At 40.7% G+C, this 18,836-nt stretch overlaps 1 protein-coding gene and 1 long non-coding RNA gene across 6 annotated transcripts in view; one reads left to right on the top strand and one right to left on the bottom strand.

Annotated features, from left to right (window-relative positions):
* Nucleotides 1–2,979, bottom strand: part of CRYBG1 (crystallin beta-gamma domain containing 1) — a 42,499-nt gene extending 39,520 nt beyond the window's left edge. Inside the window, exon 1 of the mRNA XM_042825170.1 lies at nt 1,490–2,979. Within this exon, the coding sequence (XP_042681104.1) occupies nt 1,490–2,241 (752 nt within the window). The 5' untranslated portion in view covers nt 2,242–2,979. The remainder of the gene's footprint in view (nt 1–1,489) is intronic.
* Nucleotides 2,980–6,645: 3,666 nt separating this feature from the next.
* LOC122163723 overlaps nt 6,646–18,836 on the top strand; it is a 35,198-nt gene continuing 23,007 nt past the window's right edge. For 2 of the 5 annotated variants that reach the window (XR_006170027.1, XR_006170026.1), the window contains exons 1-2: nt 6,646–6,829; nt 17,325–17,422. This is a non-coding gene — a long non-coding RNA (uncharacterized LOC122163723). The remainder of the gene's footprint in view (nt 6,830–17,324; nt 17,423–18,836) is intronic. The other 3 variants (XR_006170031.1, XR_006170030.1, XR_006170029.1) reach the window with 2 other exon arrangements.

Genomic DNA, 18,836 nt, shown 5'->3' with positions numbered 1-18,836 from the left:
AGTATCTACCAGGAGCATGGTGAACCTGCAGAACACAGCAGTCCCCACCCTGGGCTAAAGTTCTTGGAGCAGCAGATAAGGTCAAGACGCAAAGCAGTGCACAGTCCACACTGCCAGGTGAGAAAGAACAGGCTTTTATCCATTAAAATGAAGTCTGTCAGAAGGGGTACTTGTCTAGAGTATAGCAGAAGATAATTCTCTGTGCAACAAACCAAACAGATATCCAGACAAACAAAATCCAGCCATGCAAGTGCTTGTAACTTCATCATCATTAATGGTAGTGACACAAGGAGAAAAACATGCAGGCTACTTGCATTCAAATTTGTAAAGATACAAAACTGCAGTGCTGAACATCTGTGAGCTCTGTCGCCAGATGACACAATGGCATTGTGTACAAAAATCACCACAATTTAACTATAAGAATGAGGTGTTTTCGATCCAGATAGAAAGGTACAAATCAGAGGTAGCATTTCACAAACTGTGCAAAGAAAATATTCCTATCATCTCTATACTTTGCAGATGTGGGAAGCATAACTGGAAGTATATGTGGTTGTTAAGCTTTAATGCTGAACTTTCTTGAACCTCTAGCACAAATGAAAGGCAACTCATGTGGACTCTGACACGACCTGTAAGTGAATGCACCACAAAGAGGAAAGCAATGCTGCCTATTACATACCCATGAAAACCAAACAATAGAAATGACAAGAACAATAAAATGATTCACAGAACAAAACCGTTGGTAGTCCAGGAAATCAATAGCTGGAATCCTACTAATGATCACACTGCAAATAACAAATACATCCACTTCTTCCTAAGGAAAGCAAAGATCACATCTGCTTGACAGAGAACAACTGCTTCAGAAATAAATCACGCAATCTAACTATGCATAATTCTGCAAATGCCTGATCTAAATCCCATGCATAAGAATTTACATCCTTTGTCCTACATGTACTTATAAAGACAGCTAAATGCATTCAAATTTCTGGAGTCCGATTTATCATATAATTTGAAGTACCAAGTAAGCTCTACACTGCATCCTTCATCTCTTCATAAAACAACTGCTGAGCAGAATTGCTCCTTTTTCAAAGAATAACCTGAACACCTTCCTTAGCCGTGGATTTTAAAGTACAAAATCTTTAAGAAGATCCTCCATTGGCTACAAACAGCAAAATCACATGAAGGTCAGTGAGAGCCAAACTAACCTGAGCAACAAAAGGGGCAACGATGACAACAGAGCAGCTTTTACTCATGTTAAATTATTCTATATAACAAAACAGACATACAAAGAAATGACCTAGACACAAATTATTCTTCTAACACATGTATATTACAGTGTTAGTTAGGTGTAAATATGATTAAAAGAAGCAGTTCTTAATTGAAAATAATCTAGATAGCAGATACATAGCCAGTGCTCCTATATAATCCTAAATACAGATGCTGGCAAAATTACAGCTACAAGGGTAAGGTAAACTGTAGTTATCTTACTTACAGGCTAATTTTTGTTGTGACTATTCTGGAAGCATCCAAACTCTTCAGCTTGAAGCTGTCTAAATCAGAACTTGTCTGTCTCTCAGCTGGCATACATAGGTCTCCATTTTTAATCTTATCAGTATGCAAGAAAGCTCTTCCATCAGAATCATTACCATGCTTTTCTGTCTTGGTTTCATTTCTGCCTTCAGCAAATACCATGGTGTTGTCTTCTGCCTTACTGGACGAGGAGACTTTGGGAGATTCCAAGCTGTCTTCCCCAAAAGCCCCAGGCAGAGTTCCTTTTTCCTGCAAAGTTCTTTTTGTCACTGGGTTACTCTCCGTCGATGCTAAAGGTTGCCTTTTTGAGGAGTAATCTTTCATCTGACTCTTCAAACCAGTGGGGGAAGTAGGAAGAGCATCCAACTGATTCTTTTTATAAGATCTTCTCCTTGCAGGGGTTGTGGTTGAAGCATGTTGTTTTCCTTTGTCAGCTTCAGTCTTGGACGTGCCTTTGTGAGCAGATCCAGCTTTTAGGTCTGGATTATTACCTGAAGAAAAGGAATTCCGTTCAGGAGTCTGTTGAGGAGATTTCAGTTTTCTTTCTGAGGTTATTACCTTGTCTGGAAACCCCTCAGAAGATGCATCATCCTCAAAAACAGAATCTTCTCTCGCAGTATTCTCCGTCTGGTTTCTCTCTCCATTTGTAATGTCACTAGATGACTGAGATTTTCTCCTTTTCCCAGATCTTTTACTAGAAGATTTCTTATCCATTGTGTCCGAGTCACCACAATTTTCTTCCGATATAACAGTCACGGGTTCATTAAGGAGTTCGTCTGTTTTTCTAAGATAGATATCAACTGTTAACACTCTCGCAGGCTGCGGGTGTTCACTTGCTAGAGTTTCCGGTTTGTATAGCAAATCCTTTGGCTTTGCATGCCCAGGCTCTTCAGACACCCACGTGTTCACCAGATGCTTGTGGCTTAAGATACTCTTTTCTAAGTCTTCGCTAGACAAATTCCTCAAACTTTTTATAAAATCTGGAGTTGTGGAATTATTTATATCTGTGACTGACCCCTTCTCTGGTTCCCGGGTGTCCACATTCAAACTACTCTCAAAGAAAGAGTTTTTAATGGTTTCGCTGCTGCTGCTCCAGTCTGGTGACCACTCACTGTCAGAGGATACTCCTCGACCACTCCATTCTGAAATGGTATCGTGGTACAGAGGTCCTACTTCCCCACTGAAACTATATTCTTGTGTCTCAGGAACGACACTCGTGTTTCTCACTTGCTTCTGTACCGGAGGAGATTCAGGACCTTGCTGTATATGTTTACAGTAAATGGGCTGCGCTGCGTGAGGCGAAACTGACCTCTCTCCTTTCCAATGAGAAGTGTGTTCTAATGAACTTTTGACATTTTTCCTTTTCCCTGTACCAAACAAATTTCCAAGTCTTTCCAAAACTGGTTTCTTTTTATGCTCTTCTTTGGAACAATCTGGAAATTGTGAGGAGGACTATTTAAAAAAAAAAAAAAAAATTGGTTAAGGTCAAAAGTGTTTGTTTAATAAGCATATTTGTCTTAATTTCACCTTGAATTTAAAAGGATACAATGAATAGGAAAACAAAGCAAAACCAAGACAAAAAACACATACTAAATGATACTAGCTCTAATGAAACAAACAAAAACCCTCAAAACACAATTAAAATCCCAAGATTCTCCTTATGCCTTTGCCTGTGTTTGTTTACAACACTCCTACCTTGCCCTACAATAGCAGTGTTGTATGTCCTAGATCTCAAACTATTTCACAATTAGTTAACATCACCTGAAGTAATATAGTATTCTGGCATTGGTAGGGCTGGGGAAACACGTTGCTTGGTCAAAATCACAGCATGGAGTTTGCCAAAAAAACGGCATGGACTTGAACTGTCCATATTGGTTGACAGTTCAGAGGCTGCTGGTGGTAGAAATGAGAGTAAGTTACTTTTCTTACGTTTCATTTTTTACATTTTCCCTTAACGAAAGCTCAAAACAACAGGAGCCACTGCATCATTCAATGAGCATTACCGGGTCAAACGCTGCCCTGCATCACTCCCCGTGAAGTTTTCCCTTACAACTTCTAATTAACATGGTAAACAGGAAACACGCAATAGCATTACCGAGCACAGAAGCCTATTTGCATTTTAATATATTAGCACTTTTTACATGCCGGCAAGATGAATACGTGTTTTGAGCTGTTGTATTTCCAAACGCCGCGGACGTTTCCTACTCCGTCCCTTCGCCCTTCCCGATGCTCTCCACGCCGGCTGCCGCCGCGCGTTTTCAGGGCTTCCTTTCGCCCGCAGACGCCGCGCTTCTCTCCCAGCGCCGCGCCTTTCCCTCACACCCGGGCACGGTACGGCTGCGGGTTGGCTGCTGGTTAGCTGCGGGTTGGCTGTCGGTTGGCTGCGGGCCGCGCTCCCGCTCCCGGCACAGACGGGGCAGCGCGGCCGCTCCTCCCCGCCCTCGAGGACGCCCACGGGCACCCGCGCCCTCGAGTCCGCCGCCGCTGTTCCCTGCCCGGGACGGGGCGAACGACGGAAAGGAGCCGGACTTGACCCATCCCCGTCCCGGCCGCCCCCATCCCGCCCAGCTCCGCAGCGCAGCGCCTCCCCGCCTCGCCCAGCCGAGTGAGGCCCCCCACACTCACCGCCCAGCGCGGCCCGGCTCGGAGCTGCCCCGCACGCCGCTACCCCGGCGCCGGCCGTCTGGGCGCTCCGCCTCCGCCCGCCCCCGCAGCGCGCCCCGGCCCGCCCCGAGCCACCGCCTTCGCCGCGGGCAGCGGCTCTACCTGGCCGGGCCGCCTCCGCCGGACGGCGAGGAGGGGACGGGGTGCCAGGCGAGAACTGTTAGAGGCGGCGGAGGGCGAGCGGGCGGCCGTCCCGCAGGAGCTCGGGCGGCGCGGTGGCGGCTGCGACGTTATTGAGGGCAAAACGCCGCCGCGGGCAAAACCGACGCGGTGCTGATACCGAAGGACGAGCGCCAGGGAAGGCGGGCCGGGCTCTGCGCAGCTCCACCTGCGGAGAAGCGAGGCGGCGCTGCCGTCCCGACACCCGCTGCCATGGGCTGGGCCCGGCCTCCCCCGGGTCCTGCGGCGCGGAGGTGCCGAGACCCGGTGATGCACGCCCGGAGAGGCGGCCGGGGCCGGGCCCTCCCGGCAGATCTGAGTTCAAAGCCCCGCGGGGCGATGAATCGCATTTTCCGCCTCTCAGCCACGGGCCGGCGGGCGCGGCTCCACGCCGCCTGTGCCGCCGCCTCGGCCCGCCCCTGGCGCGCCGCCCGCGGGCCGGGGCCGCCTGGGGCAGCGCTGCGGGGCCCGGGGTGGTGGTTCGCCCCACGCCCGGGCGGCTCCCCCCTGCCTGCCCCGTCCCCGGCAGGGCCGGCGTGAGAATGACTCCGCTGCCTAATGGAGCCGGCGCTCTCCCCGGGCGCTCAATTAGTATTTAATGTTTAATGAATGCTAAACTAGTCCTCTTCTAATTAACGCTTAATGACTTAAATGAAGTGGAACAGCTTCGTCAGGAAGGACCACCAGGCAAAGTCCTGCTCGGGCTCAGCGCGGAGGCGGAGAGACACCGGGTCAACCCCTGAGGCCCGGCCCACAGCGAGTCACCCTCTGGGGCAATTTAAAAGATCGGGCGTTTTTTTTGCGCAGTAGGTGACTTATTTTTGCATAATCAGCAGAACAGCTGCTGGCCTCTGTTCTCAAACTCCTCCAAGTGTGAGGAGTTATAAAATGCTCCTGGATGGCTCCACCGAGCCTATCTGCTACTGGTGACACTGTATGCAGAAAGTAAGTTTTCCCAAGCACCCAAAAACTTTAGAAAGACCTAAAATGCGGAAATTCACAGTTGGCACATCATACCCCAATAAAACAAAAATCCATGAGACCCCCTGTCTTTGCCTGCTTATCTTCAGTATGTTGCCTATACAACTGGTAAGCAATTGTACCCCTACTGAAGTCCTGTCTCTGTGCACATAGTGACCTCACTGGCAGCTCTCAAATGGGCAAATTAGTCATCATGATCCTTCAAGTTTTGGTGGTTTGTTTTCTACATTTTCTTTTATGTATTTGTAGAGAGAGTGACATAATCTGCAAATTAGAAAACTTGATGTTTGTTGTTTCCCTCCCTTCAGTGACTGTTTTCAACCAGCCAAACCAAAACATTCAATTAAATGAAGAGGAACATTGAAGGCTGCATAAAGTTCATACACCTCAGACGGTTTAGGTGCTTTTGTGATAACAAAACGAGCTGTAAATTTCCCTATCACATAAAATAATCTTGTGTAGCGTAGCCCAATTAGTATCTGTTTATTATTATTATTCCTATTCTGCAAATGCATTGCCAGTACTAATTAATTGTAAAGAAGGTATAAGGACTGAACATCGTTTGTTATCTAAAAAAAAAGTAAAAATGAGAAATTTGCACAACCAATTAAAGCAAGCCAATAAGCAATGAGTAATAATGTCTCTGAAAATCCATAGTAATTGCAAGTGTGAGGAGGATGCACTATATTAGTCATGTTAAAAACTGCCAGAAGACCAAAACAGGGGAAATTTAACCTGATTATGGTTTCAATCTGCATATTACTATTCAGCTAAAAAATAATTGTGGGTCCTCTAAATAACTTGGGATTACAATATCAACCTGACAACCATTATTACACTTGCAGTCAAGCTTTGGGTTTGCAAGATTACATTCGGAAAAAATTAGTTATTTGAACTGTGGATCTGGATTTCTCACTTCCCAGCGGTTGATTTTCATAAAGTCCATGGGAACTTAATTATCTTTGAGACGTCTCCCCCTTTCAAATGTAGTTTAAACTGTCCAACGAGTTCAAAAGGTGTTGGAAGGAAGGGAGTAGGGATAGCCAGCCAGTCCAGTCACATAAGCCTTATTTCCTCAGGGAACAAGGCTGGATATTTTTGCTTGATCTTGAAATAGCTGCCCTATGTAAACTGTTTTGAAGTAATTTCTTCATACAAAGTACTTTAATTACATACAGCTCTTTCAAAACACATAAAAGGCCAGGCACTTGCCCTGAAGAGCTTGTATTTTAACTCAGATAAATGTAGATGAGCCAGTATTGCCAGTGCAAGAGGGCACAGAGACCAAGGTTCTCAGGATACGAATACGTGGGGCTAACTTGGCAGAGCACAACAAATAAATATTTGATTTTCAGGGAGCAAGAAGTATCCTTTCTCTGCTGAACAGGCTTTTTCAATGTGTTTCAGCTTAAGCATTCTCAACATGGAGAAATTAGCCATTTCAGACATTCCCGATCAAAGGCTACAGCGGTGTCAACTTTCAAGAAAAAAAAAAAAGGTGAGCCTGTGTCCTTGAACAGAATGCAGGAAACTGTTTCAAGTATACTGCAGCAGTCTTTCAAGTTGTGTTCTAATCTGAAAGCAAGATGCTTTCTTCTTAATCAAGAAATGTAAATCTTGTTTGTGTTTATATTCATACCTCTTTATGTTAGCATCAAAATATTTCCTCTGTTTTTGGCTGGGGCTTTTTTTCCCTTTTTTTTTTTTTTTTTTTTTTTTTTTTTTCCCTTTCTCATTAACTAATGTAAGATGCCACAGCCAAACCCCTAATTTAACCAAGTAATTAAACATGTGCTTTGCTGGTCTCCAGCGGAGAGTATGCATAAGCAACTGTGATTTGTTGAATCAGAGCTTCAGGCTCAGTCTTGAGGGATCAATGGGGTGTTATTTTGCTAGATTACTTCATCTGAGTCAGTTGAACATGACCAAGAACACTTCTTAGGGCATACATTATAGAAAAAAGTAGTATTTTTACTAGTCATTAGCAAGCCTGTAGTAACTAATAGGGGGAAATATCTAATGTGGATAGTTCTCTTGCAATTTAAATGTGTTATTTGATAGCACATGTTAGCATTCAGAGCGGAAAAAAAACCCAAACAAATATTTAGTGACGTGTAAATTTGGCTTTGTCATTCACTAGAAGAGCATGGATTTCAAGTAACATGCAAACTTTTGATACCCCTCTACTTTGAACGTTTCTGATACTATAGGTACCAGCCTTCTAAGTTAATACTGGAATGCCAGGAATTTGGGATCTCTTTAAATCCATAGTATCATAATTCTTACAACCACAAGAATCAGAAAATCTCAGAGTTCTATCAGTCATATGGTATCCCAAGAAGTGCATTAGCCAAGAACATTTAAATGAACTACTACTCTTCAGGCTATATTGTTCTTCACAGTGATTGACTCCAATGTTCAACATTTGCAGTGCTAGGCTTTGTCAGGCTGAAAATTTTGCTGGAGTATTGTTGTCAAAATGTGCTGTAAAAGTAGTACAAGGACTAGAAGGAAAACTGTAAAAATAAAAACTAAGAGAAAAGCCTGAGCAGCATAAGAGCCACTCAATATTCTGCTTCCAGTGCAACTGAGGGAAGACCACCCCACTCTCCCACTTCTCAGGTGAGTGCCCTAACTACTGGTAGAGGGGAAAAAGGGAGTTGTAAACAGAAACGAAAGCTTGCTGGTTTTGCTTGTGCTCTTATTTAAAAAGCATGGGAAAACAAAACAAAACAAAACAAAACAAAACAAAACAAACCATTTGACCCGAAACAGTTTGGAGAATTTTGTGATCATGAGGGAGAAAAAAAGCAATTATATTTCAAGTTAACCTAAATGATTTCTACTTTTACCTGATAGTTTATCATCAGTAAACCGGATTTGAATCATTTCAATTCACTAAAATAACTTTTCTTTGTTTATGACCCTTCACAAAGTCACAGAAGAAGGGTTACTATTATAAATACTCTATCCCACACGCTGCCTTCCTCCAAGTAACAAAGCTTTGGCACCCACACACTACACATTTTTAGCATTTCTTTTAAATCCATCAGATTCCAGGTTGACAGTTTCCTCTCCAGACGCAGAGAAAGAAATCCGCTGCAAATGTAACATGTTGATCCAAGCATGGAATTCATTCCCTCCGTCTTACGTAAGAGTAACATCCATCTACTGCTGTTTCTAACAATTTCACTTTTACCTGAGCTCTTTATACAGGGAATGCAGTTCCAGAGACTGGGGAACTTATCTGAGTAACCAGGGAGCTATAAATACAAGACTACTGAGCAGAATGCAGTGAAATGAAGTTTTTACTGACAGTGGTCTTTTTCCATAAACTACTTAGGTGTCCTATTTTCCACGACAGATGTTTGAGAGAACAGGACCTGTCTGTTTCCAATTTATTTGTTCACTGTTAAACTAAATCTGTAGTTCAAATGTATACTGAAAATTGACCATTTTGCAACAGCATCTAGAATAACGCTAATATTGAGTCTACATGTTTCACTGACTTTTTTTTTATAAAGGAAATATTCAGCTCATGAAGCAGAGATGTAAGCATAAATTCTGTATTATTTCTTAGATGCCAAAATAAGATATTTATATATCGAATATATATATACATATATATGAGCAATCCTGGAAGCAGCAAATTGTACTCAATCAAACAAATAGAATTACTTACAGAAAACTCAGCAGAAGCAAAAAAGCACAAATACAATTTGAACAGATAATAAAATCAGTATTTAGGAAACAAGGTTGATAAAAAAGAACGGGCATGTCAGAAAAGACATGCCTGCTCCCATCTCCTCTTCCCCAGAGCTAGTTATTTCCATACACTAAAATCTTTACCCCCTCCCCTTCTGTCAGCATCTGCTATTTAAAGAGACACTCTATAAAACCAATGGTAATCAAATTGATTTCACAATTAAAAAATCAATTGTGCAGGAACCCAAAGATTTCTGCTGGGGTTTAAGGAAAAAAAGGAAGAGTACCATTTGCCTTACCATGATGATGATAATTCTTTTTGCTGTTTACAGAAGAATAAACAAACTACGGTGTGTGTGAGGTGCAGTCCTGCTGTCATTAACCAAACCCTTTTTCTCAGCAATCCTCCCACGCTTTAACCCCTTCTTTCTTCTGGCAGCACTCAGTGAAAAAAAAGCAAAAAAGGAAGTAGTATCTGAAATGAGCCTTTCCAACTGATAAAGTCATTAGGCAGACAAATTATAGCTATGAAAGGGACTCAGAGAACAAGAGAAGAGCTGCAAAGGGTGGCAGCAAATCCTTCAGTAAGCACCACAACAGAAGTGGAGAACTTGCTGCGAGGAGCGATGAAGTTGGTGTTGGGCAAAAAGCTTACATGCATTCATTAACATGCAATACTGGGACGTAGATATGCAACAGTAGGAAAAATATACCACACACGTTGGCTCTCACAAACTTGATTAAAGTTTTTTGATCCACGTTTAAGATGGCTAAAGAAGAAGACATCAATTGCGCCTTTATTCTGCAAGTGACTGACTTATACAGGTATGCTTGGTTCTTCACTTTCCTAAGCAAGTATAGTAAATCTGCACTTTTCTAGGGTCTCAAGGCAAAATGATACTAAGATGGAATTTGAAAACGCAGAAAACAGGCAGCACTAAAAATACAAGCAGGGATCATTCAACATTAAAGAACTGAGAGAATATTTAAACTCTCTTGAACTTAAAAGACTTACGGAAATAAAACTATATGCAAAAAAAATAGCATTAGCATAAATAATAGTAATAGTTGTGCTTCAGTGTAAGAAAAGAAAAAGCTTCATATGAGGTAAGTTCATACCTTTGCTCTCAGCATTTCTAGCTTTGTTACTCAGACAGTATCATTGAGCAGAATTATTAGATAATCTACTCAGTAAGACACCACCTCTCTTGAGGTAAAAATTGGAAAAATAAATATACATTCTGTTCTTTATTCTAAGAGACAGGGACTTGAAAGCACTTGCCCTTTTAAGCAATAAGGTTAAAAAGCAAAAACATTCTGTAGGGGAAGAAGTGGCCTTGGAATTTTCTCAGGTCTAATAAATAAAACCCATTTCCTTTTTTACTTTCAATTCTGAATGTGGTTCACAATGATAAAGAATCTGACACAGAAATATTTTTGCATTTACCTGTCTGTAGGTCTCTTTTTTCTGTTTTTTTTTGAGAAGGTACAGTATCCTGTCACAAACTCTAATAGTTTATCTGTATGTGTGGGTTTAACATGAGATTTCTAATTTAGACATACGGCTCACCCCACCGTAACAATTTCCAATGTAATTACTGAAGATAGGAAATAGGTTTCTTTGCTCCACATTTATGTGTCTGGGTGACAGATTAAACAGTAAGTGTCTTTCTCAAGCACTGTGAAATGCTCCTCTTGATCTCTTTTCCTTCTTTTCATGTAGAATCATTTAGGCCAATAGGAGCTCCACAGTACTGAAAAGCATATGGCATTTGAACAAATTCTGCTGTGTTTCAGAGCAGATACAAGTATCTCATAAAATATCTGTAACTTCCATGGGCAATCCCAAACTGGCTTCTTCAAAAAAGACAAAAATCTGCAGAATTTTCACTAGTACTACTGAGCTTACAGTAAGATAAACCTGCTAGTTAGGTTTGACCTAACAAGTGCACAAGTGACAACTCATTACGATTTCCATTCTGCACCTTGCTAATCTAAGGAAAAACATTTTAAGTAGCAATCTGGACTTCTTTGCTAAGCATATAGAGTAAAACAAATGCATATTCCCAAAAGGGAAATTATGCACACTCAGGATGTTTACACATTTTTACATTAGGTGATTACTGGACAAAGAGGAAATAACCCTAAGGAGCCACACACATTATTAGCCAAACACATATTGCCAAACACTGCACTGATGTGGCTACCTTGTGCTGGCTAACTGAGTTGGCTCCTCCTGGGCTAACTTGGGCATCTCTACATGATTTTGCACGTAGCTGCCTTCCTAAATGCACTCCTGTGCTCAAACTGAATCTTTCTCGTTAGCTAGCCCTACGTACTCAACAGATGAAGGATTTAGGTTGTCTCACACTCTGCATGCATTTTATAGGATACCTAGGTCCTTACCTGCAGTTTTAATTCAGTCTAGGAAAAAACATGCCTCTGAGTTAATTAACTAAGCCACCTAAGTCTTTTAGTCCTTTACTGGCTCTAGCTCTGGATACCTAAAGATAACTTATGATGTCATTTGAAATTTGGACAACTGGGATTTCTTTCACTGGGTACGATAATTTGAAACAATACTTGTAGCACTGAAAGTCCTTTTGCTAGCAACACAAGGATTTTCCAGCTCTGGTATTGTAGATAATAAGCAGGCATAGGCACACATCATTCTAAGCACTGTGTTGTTACTGCAAGACTGCAAAACTGCTGAAGAATAAAAACAAAGTGGACTGCTAATCTGACAAAACCAAATTTCATAAACCTGACAACAAAAAGAAGTGCATGTTTGACATGCTTGCTTTGCGAAGTAGATGTGATGATCCTTAAATTGGAAAAAGTTACTGTATGTTTATGACTCTAAAAGCACTTCAACAGGATGAAAAATGATGATATTTAATCAAGCGTATTTAAATATGAAATTAAAGAATCTCTCTTCTTCACATTCTCATTAAATAAATCAAAATTGTGCAGTGTAGCTTCTATAATAGGTTATCCCAGGGTACCACTTAGTATCTTTAAACAAACAGAACCTTTAAACTGAAGCACGTCTCAAGTAAACCCCACCAGTATGAAGGCACCCAATAAAGCAGCTGCTTTGGAAAATTTGGGCTTGATAGCCTACGTACTTCAAAGAGCCTTTTTTAAAAATGGAAGAAGCATTTACACTCCTTGATAATTTCTTTGATGTACAGAGTTTTCATCATGTACACATGAAGAGTATTAAAAACAAGAAATTGTCATTACTAAAACGCCTTATCCTAACTTTATAAAAATGGCTGGACATCTCATCTTACATTTGAATTACAATTTTATGCTTTGGTGTTTATTCTAAATAATAGTGCTCATCTGAGGCTCCCAGAATTCTCTCTAACTAATTATTGTAATAACTGTTAAAGAGAATTGCCTTACCATAGATTACAGTAAATTTTATAAAACCAGTATAGAGAAGATAGGAGTGACTCAGGACCCACTAATTCCCTGCAGTGGGCAAAAATTAAATTGAATGGAATACTCCTCAAAACTCTTTGCTTTTAATCACGATTACATCAATATCACATAACATTCACCATTAAGCAACAGAAACTTCTAAGAGAATTTTTTGATGAAATACATTTACGTTCTTACGTGTGCTTATTTTAGGCTCCAAACAGATGTAATTAATATATAAAACATTAAAATAAATAATATGTGCTCATCCAGAAAACAGATATATTATTACTTCTGAAGAAAATGAGAGATCTATTACTACAGATATTCTGCATTAATCTACTATGCACACCAGCTACTAACCATGAACTGCTAAAGTGACGTAACTACAGCAGCATTTAAATCTTGCTAGTATTACTAGTGGATCATTGGATAAATGTTCAAACTTCTACTGGCTCTTAAAAAAAATTCAAGTTTTACCCATAAAATCAATATATTTTGTTGATAAAGAATGATGAACAAGGAAGTGGATCAAGATGGGTTAAGCTCTACAGTTCACAAATATCAACGTTTCCAAGAAACATCAAGAAATACACAGGGTTACTGATTCCAGACTTGAATCTTGGAGTAAGGCATTAGTTTGGGCACAGGCCTGTCCAGCACACTAGGACAGGCACTGGTGCCTGTGGCATAGAACAAAGAGGCAAGATGAAGAGGCACTTTTTTGTGTTAATCCTTAAAAGCAGCAGGATTCATCAAATGCAGTTTTAACTACCACAGTTACTGTGTTGGGCTTGAAGTGTTTGAGAACCTTTCTTAACACAATCTGGTAACCACTTGTTCCCTTAGCAACTCCGGGGGGCACTTTGTATGAGCCCAGTCCACTATTCCTCAGCCCCTGAGGACATGGGAGGCACCTGGGAATGCCCGGTGAAAACCTGGCAGGCCGCAAATGCTTCCTCTACAGAGAAGGAAGGAGCTTGTGTGTTCTCTGCTGTTGCCACTCCACCGCTTCCCTCCTACGCCTTCTTGGCAGCACGTTGGGAGGGTGGGAAGAGAAATCTTGGCTGTGCCATATGGTTTCCCTCTAGCTACCCAACCTTTCTGTCTGCAAATGACTCTATCTTTTGTCTCTACTGCAGCTCAGGCTTTCCCAGCCAGCTGCACGATGAGCTTGACAAGTCTCTTCAGTTCTTCAGCTGTGCATGCTGCTCTGAACAGCAGCCAGCAACACGCAGGGTGAGCTTCAGCTTTGCAAAGCAGCAGCTTAGGAAAACAAGGACACAGAAGTACATATACCTTTCTCATGTTTGGAAGGTTGTTTGTTGTTGTTTTTGTTATATCATTTATTTATTTTTAATTTCAGCTCCCAGAGTCAGAAATTTATCTGACAAAAATAAGTTTTACTTGCCCAAGAAAAACATACCCTTAGCATTCCCAGAAGCAAAACAATCTAAATTCCTCTGGAGGACAGGGGAGGGGAACATGAAAAATTACCTCTAATGAGCCTACTAAAAATCACAAATTTCTCGAAAAGAAATACAAAAATGTAAGCAGGTCTCAATATTCTTTTTATCTAAATACTAGTTCCTAGACAGTTGAAAATGGGAGGGGAGTTTGTAAAGATAAACAAGGAAAAGAGCTTTAATTTTTGTTTGCATGTCAGAAGGTACAGTTTAGAGGGAATTATATTGTCATGTTCTGGAGTGAAAAGCGACATTCATAGAATAAAGCACTATATTCCATTTAAATCCTTAGATACTGTTTGCAACTGTTACATTTAAAGAGATAAGTTTTGAATTTGCAACCCACTGTGACTTTCAAAATTACTTCAGCCAAGCTAGTTTGTAGGAATGGTAGATATACTTTAAAATCTCTAAATCTTTGCAAACAGTTGTTTAGCCAATTCTTTATTAAAGTGGATTGCTCTTTGCACTTGCAGACTTTAAGCTATGGCAGACCGAGTGTCTGTTTTAAAGGAATAAATGAAAAAGCATCTCAGCTTGCTCACTGTAATTCAGTTCTCAGAATAACTCCAGAAAGAAGTTTTTCATGACTACCCTTTGCAAACCCATTATTATGCTGCAGATGGAACTACAGAGCAATAAATTACATGTATATGTATATATACACACTTTCCTAATTGTCGTATACATTATGTAGAGTACAAATGGCAAAAGCGTGGTCAGGAGGAGTGAGCTATACTAAAAGCTTTGTGTCGCAATCTCCTCAGATCTGAGGATGCACAGGTGTTCTGCGGATATGCTGAGCCACCTGGTCACATAGCAGAGCAAAATGGAAATACAGTTACACCCAAAGAGAGTGCTCAGCTGGCTGCCAAGGTCCTGAAAACCATTCCAGCATATTGTGCAGGTGTGGAAGCGGTACGAGAGCATGACGCAAAGCATCTGCAGATCACTATAAAATAGCCTAGCATGGGGGCCAGAAGCGGAGCCCTGGCGATTCAAACACCTACTTAACAGGATCGTACTTACCAAGGAAAAGAGAAGGGAGGAGTATGCTCTTTGTGAAGAAGGTAGAAAAGTGCCTGGTGCCTTCCTAAGAGTTACATAGGAGCATGAGCAACAAGAGTTGTGAATGAATGAAGAAATGTTAAAATGCTAGCCAGGTTTTTGGAGGATGATACACAAGGTGGGGTAGATAAAGGACGGCCACATAACAGTGGACTGCCTGGTACATGCACCCACATCACCAGTACCAGACTTATTTTGCTTGTCCACACTTGATCACTGACGAGTGACCTCCTTACCGCTTTGCAAGGCACGTATTATCTCACTCCTGCACAACATAGCAGTGAGCCAGTTTAACAGACCTTGTATGTTGTCACTGCCTGGTGATAGACTGTAGATTATTCAGTGCTTCAGTTCCGAAGAACCCAGTGCTATCAAACATTCTAGACAAACACTTGTGTCACTGCCTTTTCAGCAGTCACTAAACATCCCAACAGAAACTCATTTTCACTCCTTGTATCTTCTTAACTTCTTCACAGTTTACACAGGGCATGTAACAGCTAAGATGAAATTCAATTTCAAACACACCTCAAAAGAAAGACAAGCCTCATGTGAAACTGGACACAACTTTTCTATAATTCTCCTGCTTCAAAGAAGATATGTTTCAGTGTTCGGAGGCAGAGTGCACCAAATTGCCAGACAAAAGAAAAGTACATTGTCTAATACATGTTACTGTCTTTTTGTTTTTTAAAATGTATTTAAAAAACTAACAAATCAACAAAAACAACTACAACAATGTCCTCAAAAAGCTTGGAGAACTTGAAAGATGTCTATCAGAACACAAATTAACTGGTATTTCTATAGCACCTTCAAATTTATTCATATTCAAAAAGGGAAGGGAGAACATATTTGACTCAGTATATCCACTGCTATCTTGAATGACAGTGTTAGAATACAAGACAGGTTTTTTTCACATCAATACTTCAGAAGTCACATTTATTTTATGAAAATACTGAGTAACTCTGTACCATCATCCCTCCTGCCTTTTATACTTCTCTAAGGCCACGTTAGCTGTCAGCTGTAGCTCTGTACACCTGCAATCAATCACAGCTTATTTACTCTCCTGCTACAGCTCAGAAGAAAAGTCTTCACCAGAAAGTCACAGAAATATGAGACAAAGTTGTTTTCAAGGCTTCTCACAATCAGCCAGAAGAACTGGATATTATTTTTAGGAAATAAGAGAGTTGGTGTCTTGAGCCAGACTGCAAATAACAAAATTAAATCCTTTTAAAGTTAACACAGAAGTGAATTTGTAGTTCACATGGGGATAAGAGGTATAATGAGCTGGGAATATGGGAAAAAGTGGAATGACAAGGAAATTGCAATGATGCCATCAGTCTAGTCAGCAGAACAGTATTTTATTAGGCAGAGAAGTAATTGTTGAGCAATGCTCAAAGAACTCCTGCCGTGGATAGCTGAGAACCTCTCTTGTGCTTTAATTACCCCTAAATTTCAAGAGTTTTTGAAAGATAAAAGGAGGAGCATGTCTTCAGTGAGCTCCTTGACAAAGCCAAATACTAATAATCAGATAGTTTTATAAAGCATCCGGTATCCAAGCTTTTTTATTTTGGGACTTCTCATGATTTTGATCTCTGCCTACACAGTACACATGCCTGTGCACAGGTAACTGGCTGCTCGATTCTTCTGCCTTCATTATCAACAAATGCAGCTGAATTGAGGGCACCTTGCAATTTTTTTTTTCTATGAAAGAAACCACAGTGGAGCATCCAGAGCATTTCTGCTACAGTGTTATCTAGGCTTGCTGTGTCATGATAAATCCAGGCAGAATGATTCTTAAACAAAAGCACATACCATTATGGATACTCTTAAATCAGCGATTCTTGACTTCTTTGTATATCTCACATCAATCATATTAGACAGAAAATTCTAGCATGCATGGCTTAATTTTGTGTTGATGCAATTATCACAACAGTTCTAACTGGAAATGTAAAATAAATCAGAGTTACATTAAGATTCCGCTTAGATGCCTAGAGAAGTGTGACAAAATACATAAACAGGAGTGTTCAGAAGACAGTAAAATGTCTTCTGCACACTCCTGTGTACATATTTTGCTTCGATATCTTTCCTATCTGCTATGGATTTCATCTGTACACAGATGTTTGTTTTTGCTTTCTTATTGGTCATCTTTAGTTTCATCTTTTCCGTGTCTCCCCACTGGTATCCCTCTCATCCCCTTTCCCTCTCTTATCTAGGTCTTGACAAAGCACAGGTACAGATAAAGGAATGGAAATGCAGCCATCGCAGCTCAAAAGCAGAAGTTTCTGATGTACAGATTCACGCTGTGTTTACCTTTTTCTTCTCTTTAAGGTAGACACGATACCTGAGTTCTGCCAGCCAGCAAATCATCACCAGTGTTCATTTACAACTACAGGTGGCTGTGCACTGCTGTTTCCACATTCCTACAGGTACACTGGTATACACGTGCTATGAAAAGTAAATTGCTTGTATAGGGGCTTTGCTGTCTCTGTAGGTTTCAGTATCAAAAGCTAAGAAATATTTACAGCAAAAGACAGTACTAGGAGTTATTTAAGCTGAAAGAGTTAACCAAATTGTAGTTCAGTCCTCCACTGATACTTAGTCCTGTTCCTTAGGGAGAGCTGGCCAACATGTGGGCCCATGCCAGCAGGTGGTATTACATAATGGCTGCTGAGGCATGCTGGAGCCAGTTTTGCCTTGTCTGTGCAGTACTGAGCATCACTTTCCATCAGATATACTCAGCTGCAGTCAACACTGCTAATACATATCTGTAGACTTCACTCTTAGACATCCTCTTAATGGAAAGCCTACTGACAGAAGCTATCTCCAAGTTATAATCCCTGCAATCCTTTGTGGGTTTTCACATGTTACCGGATCATTTAAGGTTACTGCTTTATGACACTACTCACCAAATAGTCAGGACAAGTAATTTAAGATATAATGGCTTCTCAGAACACAAATGTCTGTGGGAGACATCACTGTGACTTTAGTGGTCAGCTTTTAAATTCAATCCCAGTTATGTACTTTTCTGGCTCCCATGATGACTTCAGTACTATTTACACTTTGCTTACAATTGGTTGGTGTGTTGTTGGTTTTTAATTACGAATTGCATATTTATCAACTAAGTCATTCTGAAAGAATATTTCAGTATTAATCATCTAAAACTATTGCAAAATATAGCATGATTCAGAGCTCAGCATCCTATAAAAACTTTAAAAGTTTAAAGTACAGACAGAGTAAATTAAATATTTGCTAAGTGTAGCATAAATCCTTTGTCAACCATATAAGAAATGCTGGCAGGGCCAGGACAAAATGAGGCACTCGTTTTCCCTTCCCACATCTCTCCACCCTACTCAACTGGTTCGGTTTGGAAACTCAATTCCCTTTTTTTTTTTTTTTTTTTAAACCATGAATTTCAAAGCAAAGACTTCAGTGCTCTTTACCTGTTAACATCATCATCTTGCCCAAACCACACCACAGTTGGAGCCTAAGAATAGTTACAAATTGCATAGATAGGATAAAAGCAAAAAACAACTTAGATAAACTATTATAACTTTCTCATGTTTTCCTAGACATTTTTGACCACAATAAAGAATTACCGTGCTTAGCAGCCAGCACAGTAACATCCTGTTAAAATCCATATTGAAAGCCACACAGACAATAACGTAGCTGCTCTAAGTTTTGTTAAAGAACTCTCACGTGATCCATGCTTTACCATATTTGATCTGTTTTTCATTCTTTCTGTATACTGATCACTTCAATTCACACAAATACATTAGGAGAGTGATCCCGAATCTATGGCTCATGGACAACATCCTCCAAACTGTAATTAAGTCATATATA

The sequence above is a fragment of the Centrocercus urophasianus genome, unplaced genomic scaffold (assembly GCF_019232065.1).
Source record: "Centrocercus urophasianus isolate 14NV4802_14NV808 unplaced genomic scaffold, USGS_Curo_1.0 seq_10, whole genome shotgun sequence".
NCBI lineage: Eukaryota > Metazoa > Chordata > Aves > Galliformes > Phasianidae > Centrocercus > Centrocercus urophasianus.
Note: the sequence above shows the minus strand (reverse complement) of the source record. Positions and strands in the feature narration are given on the sequence as shown.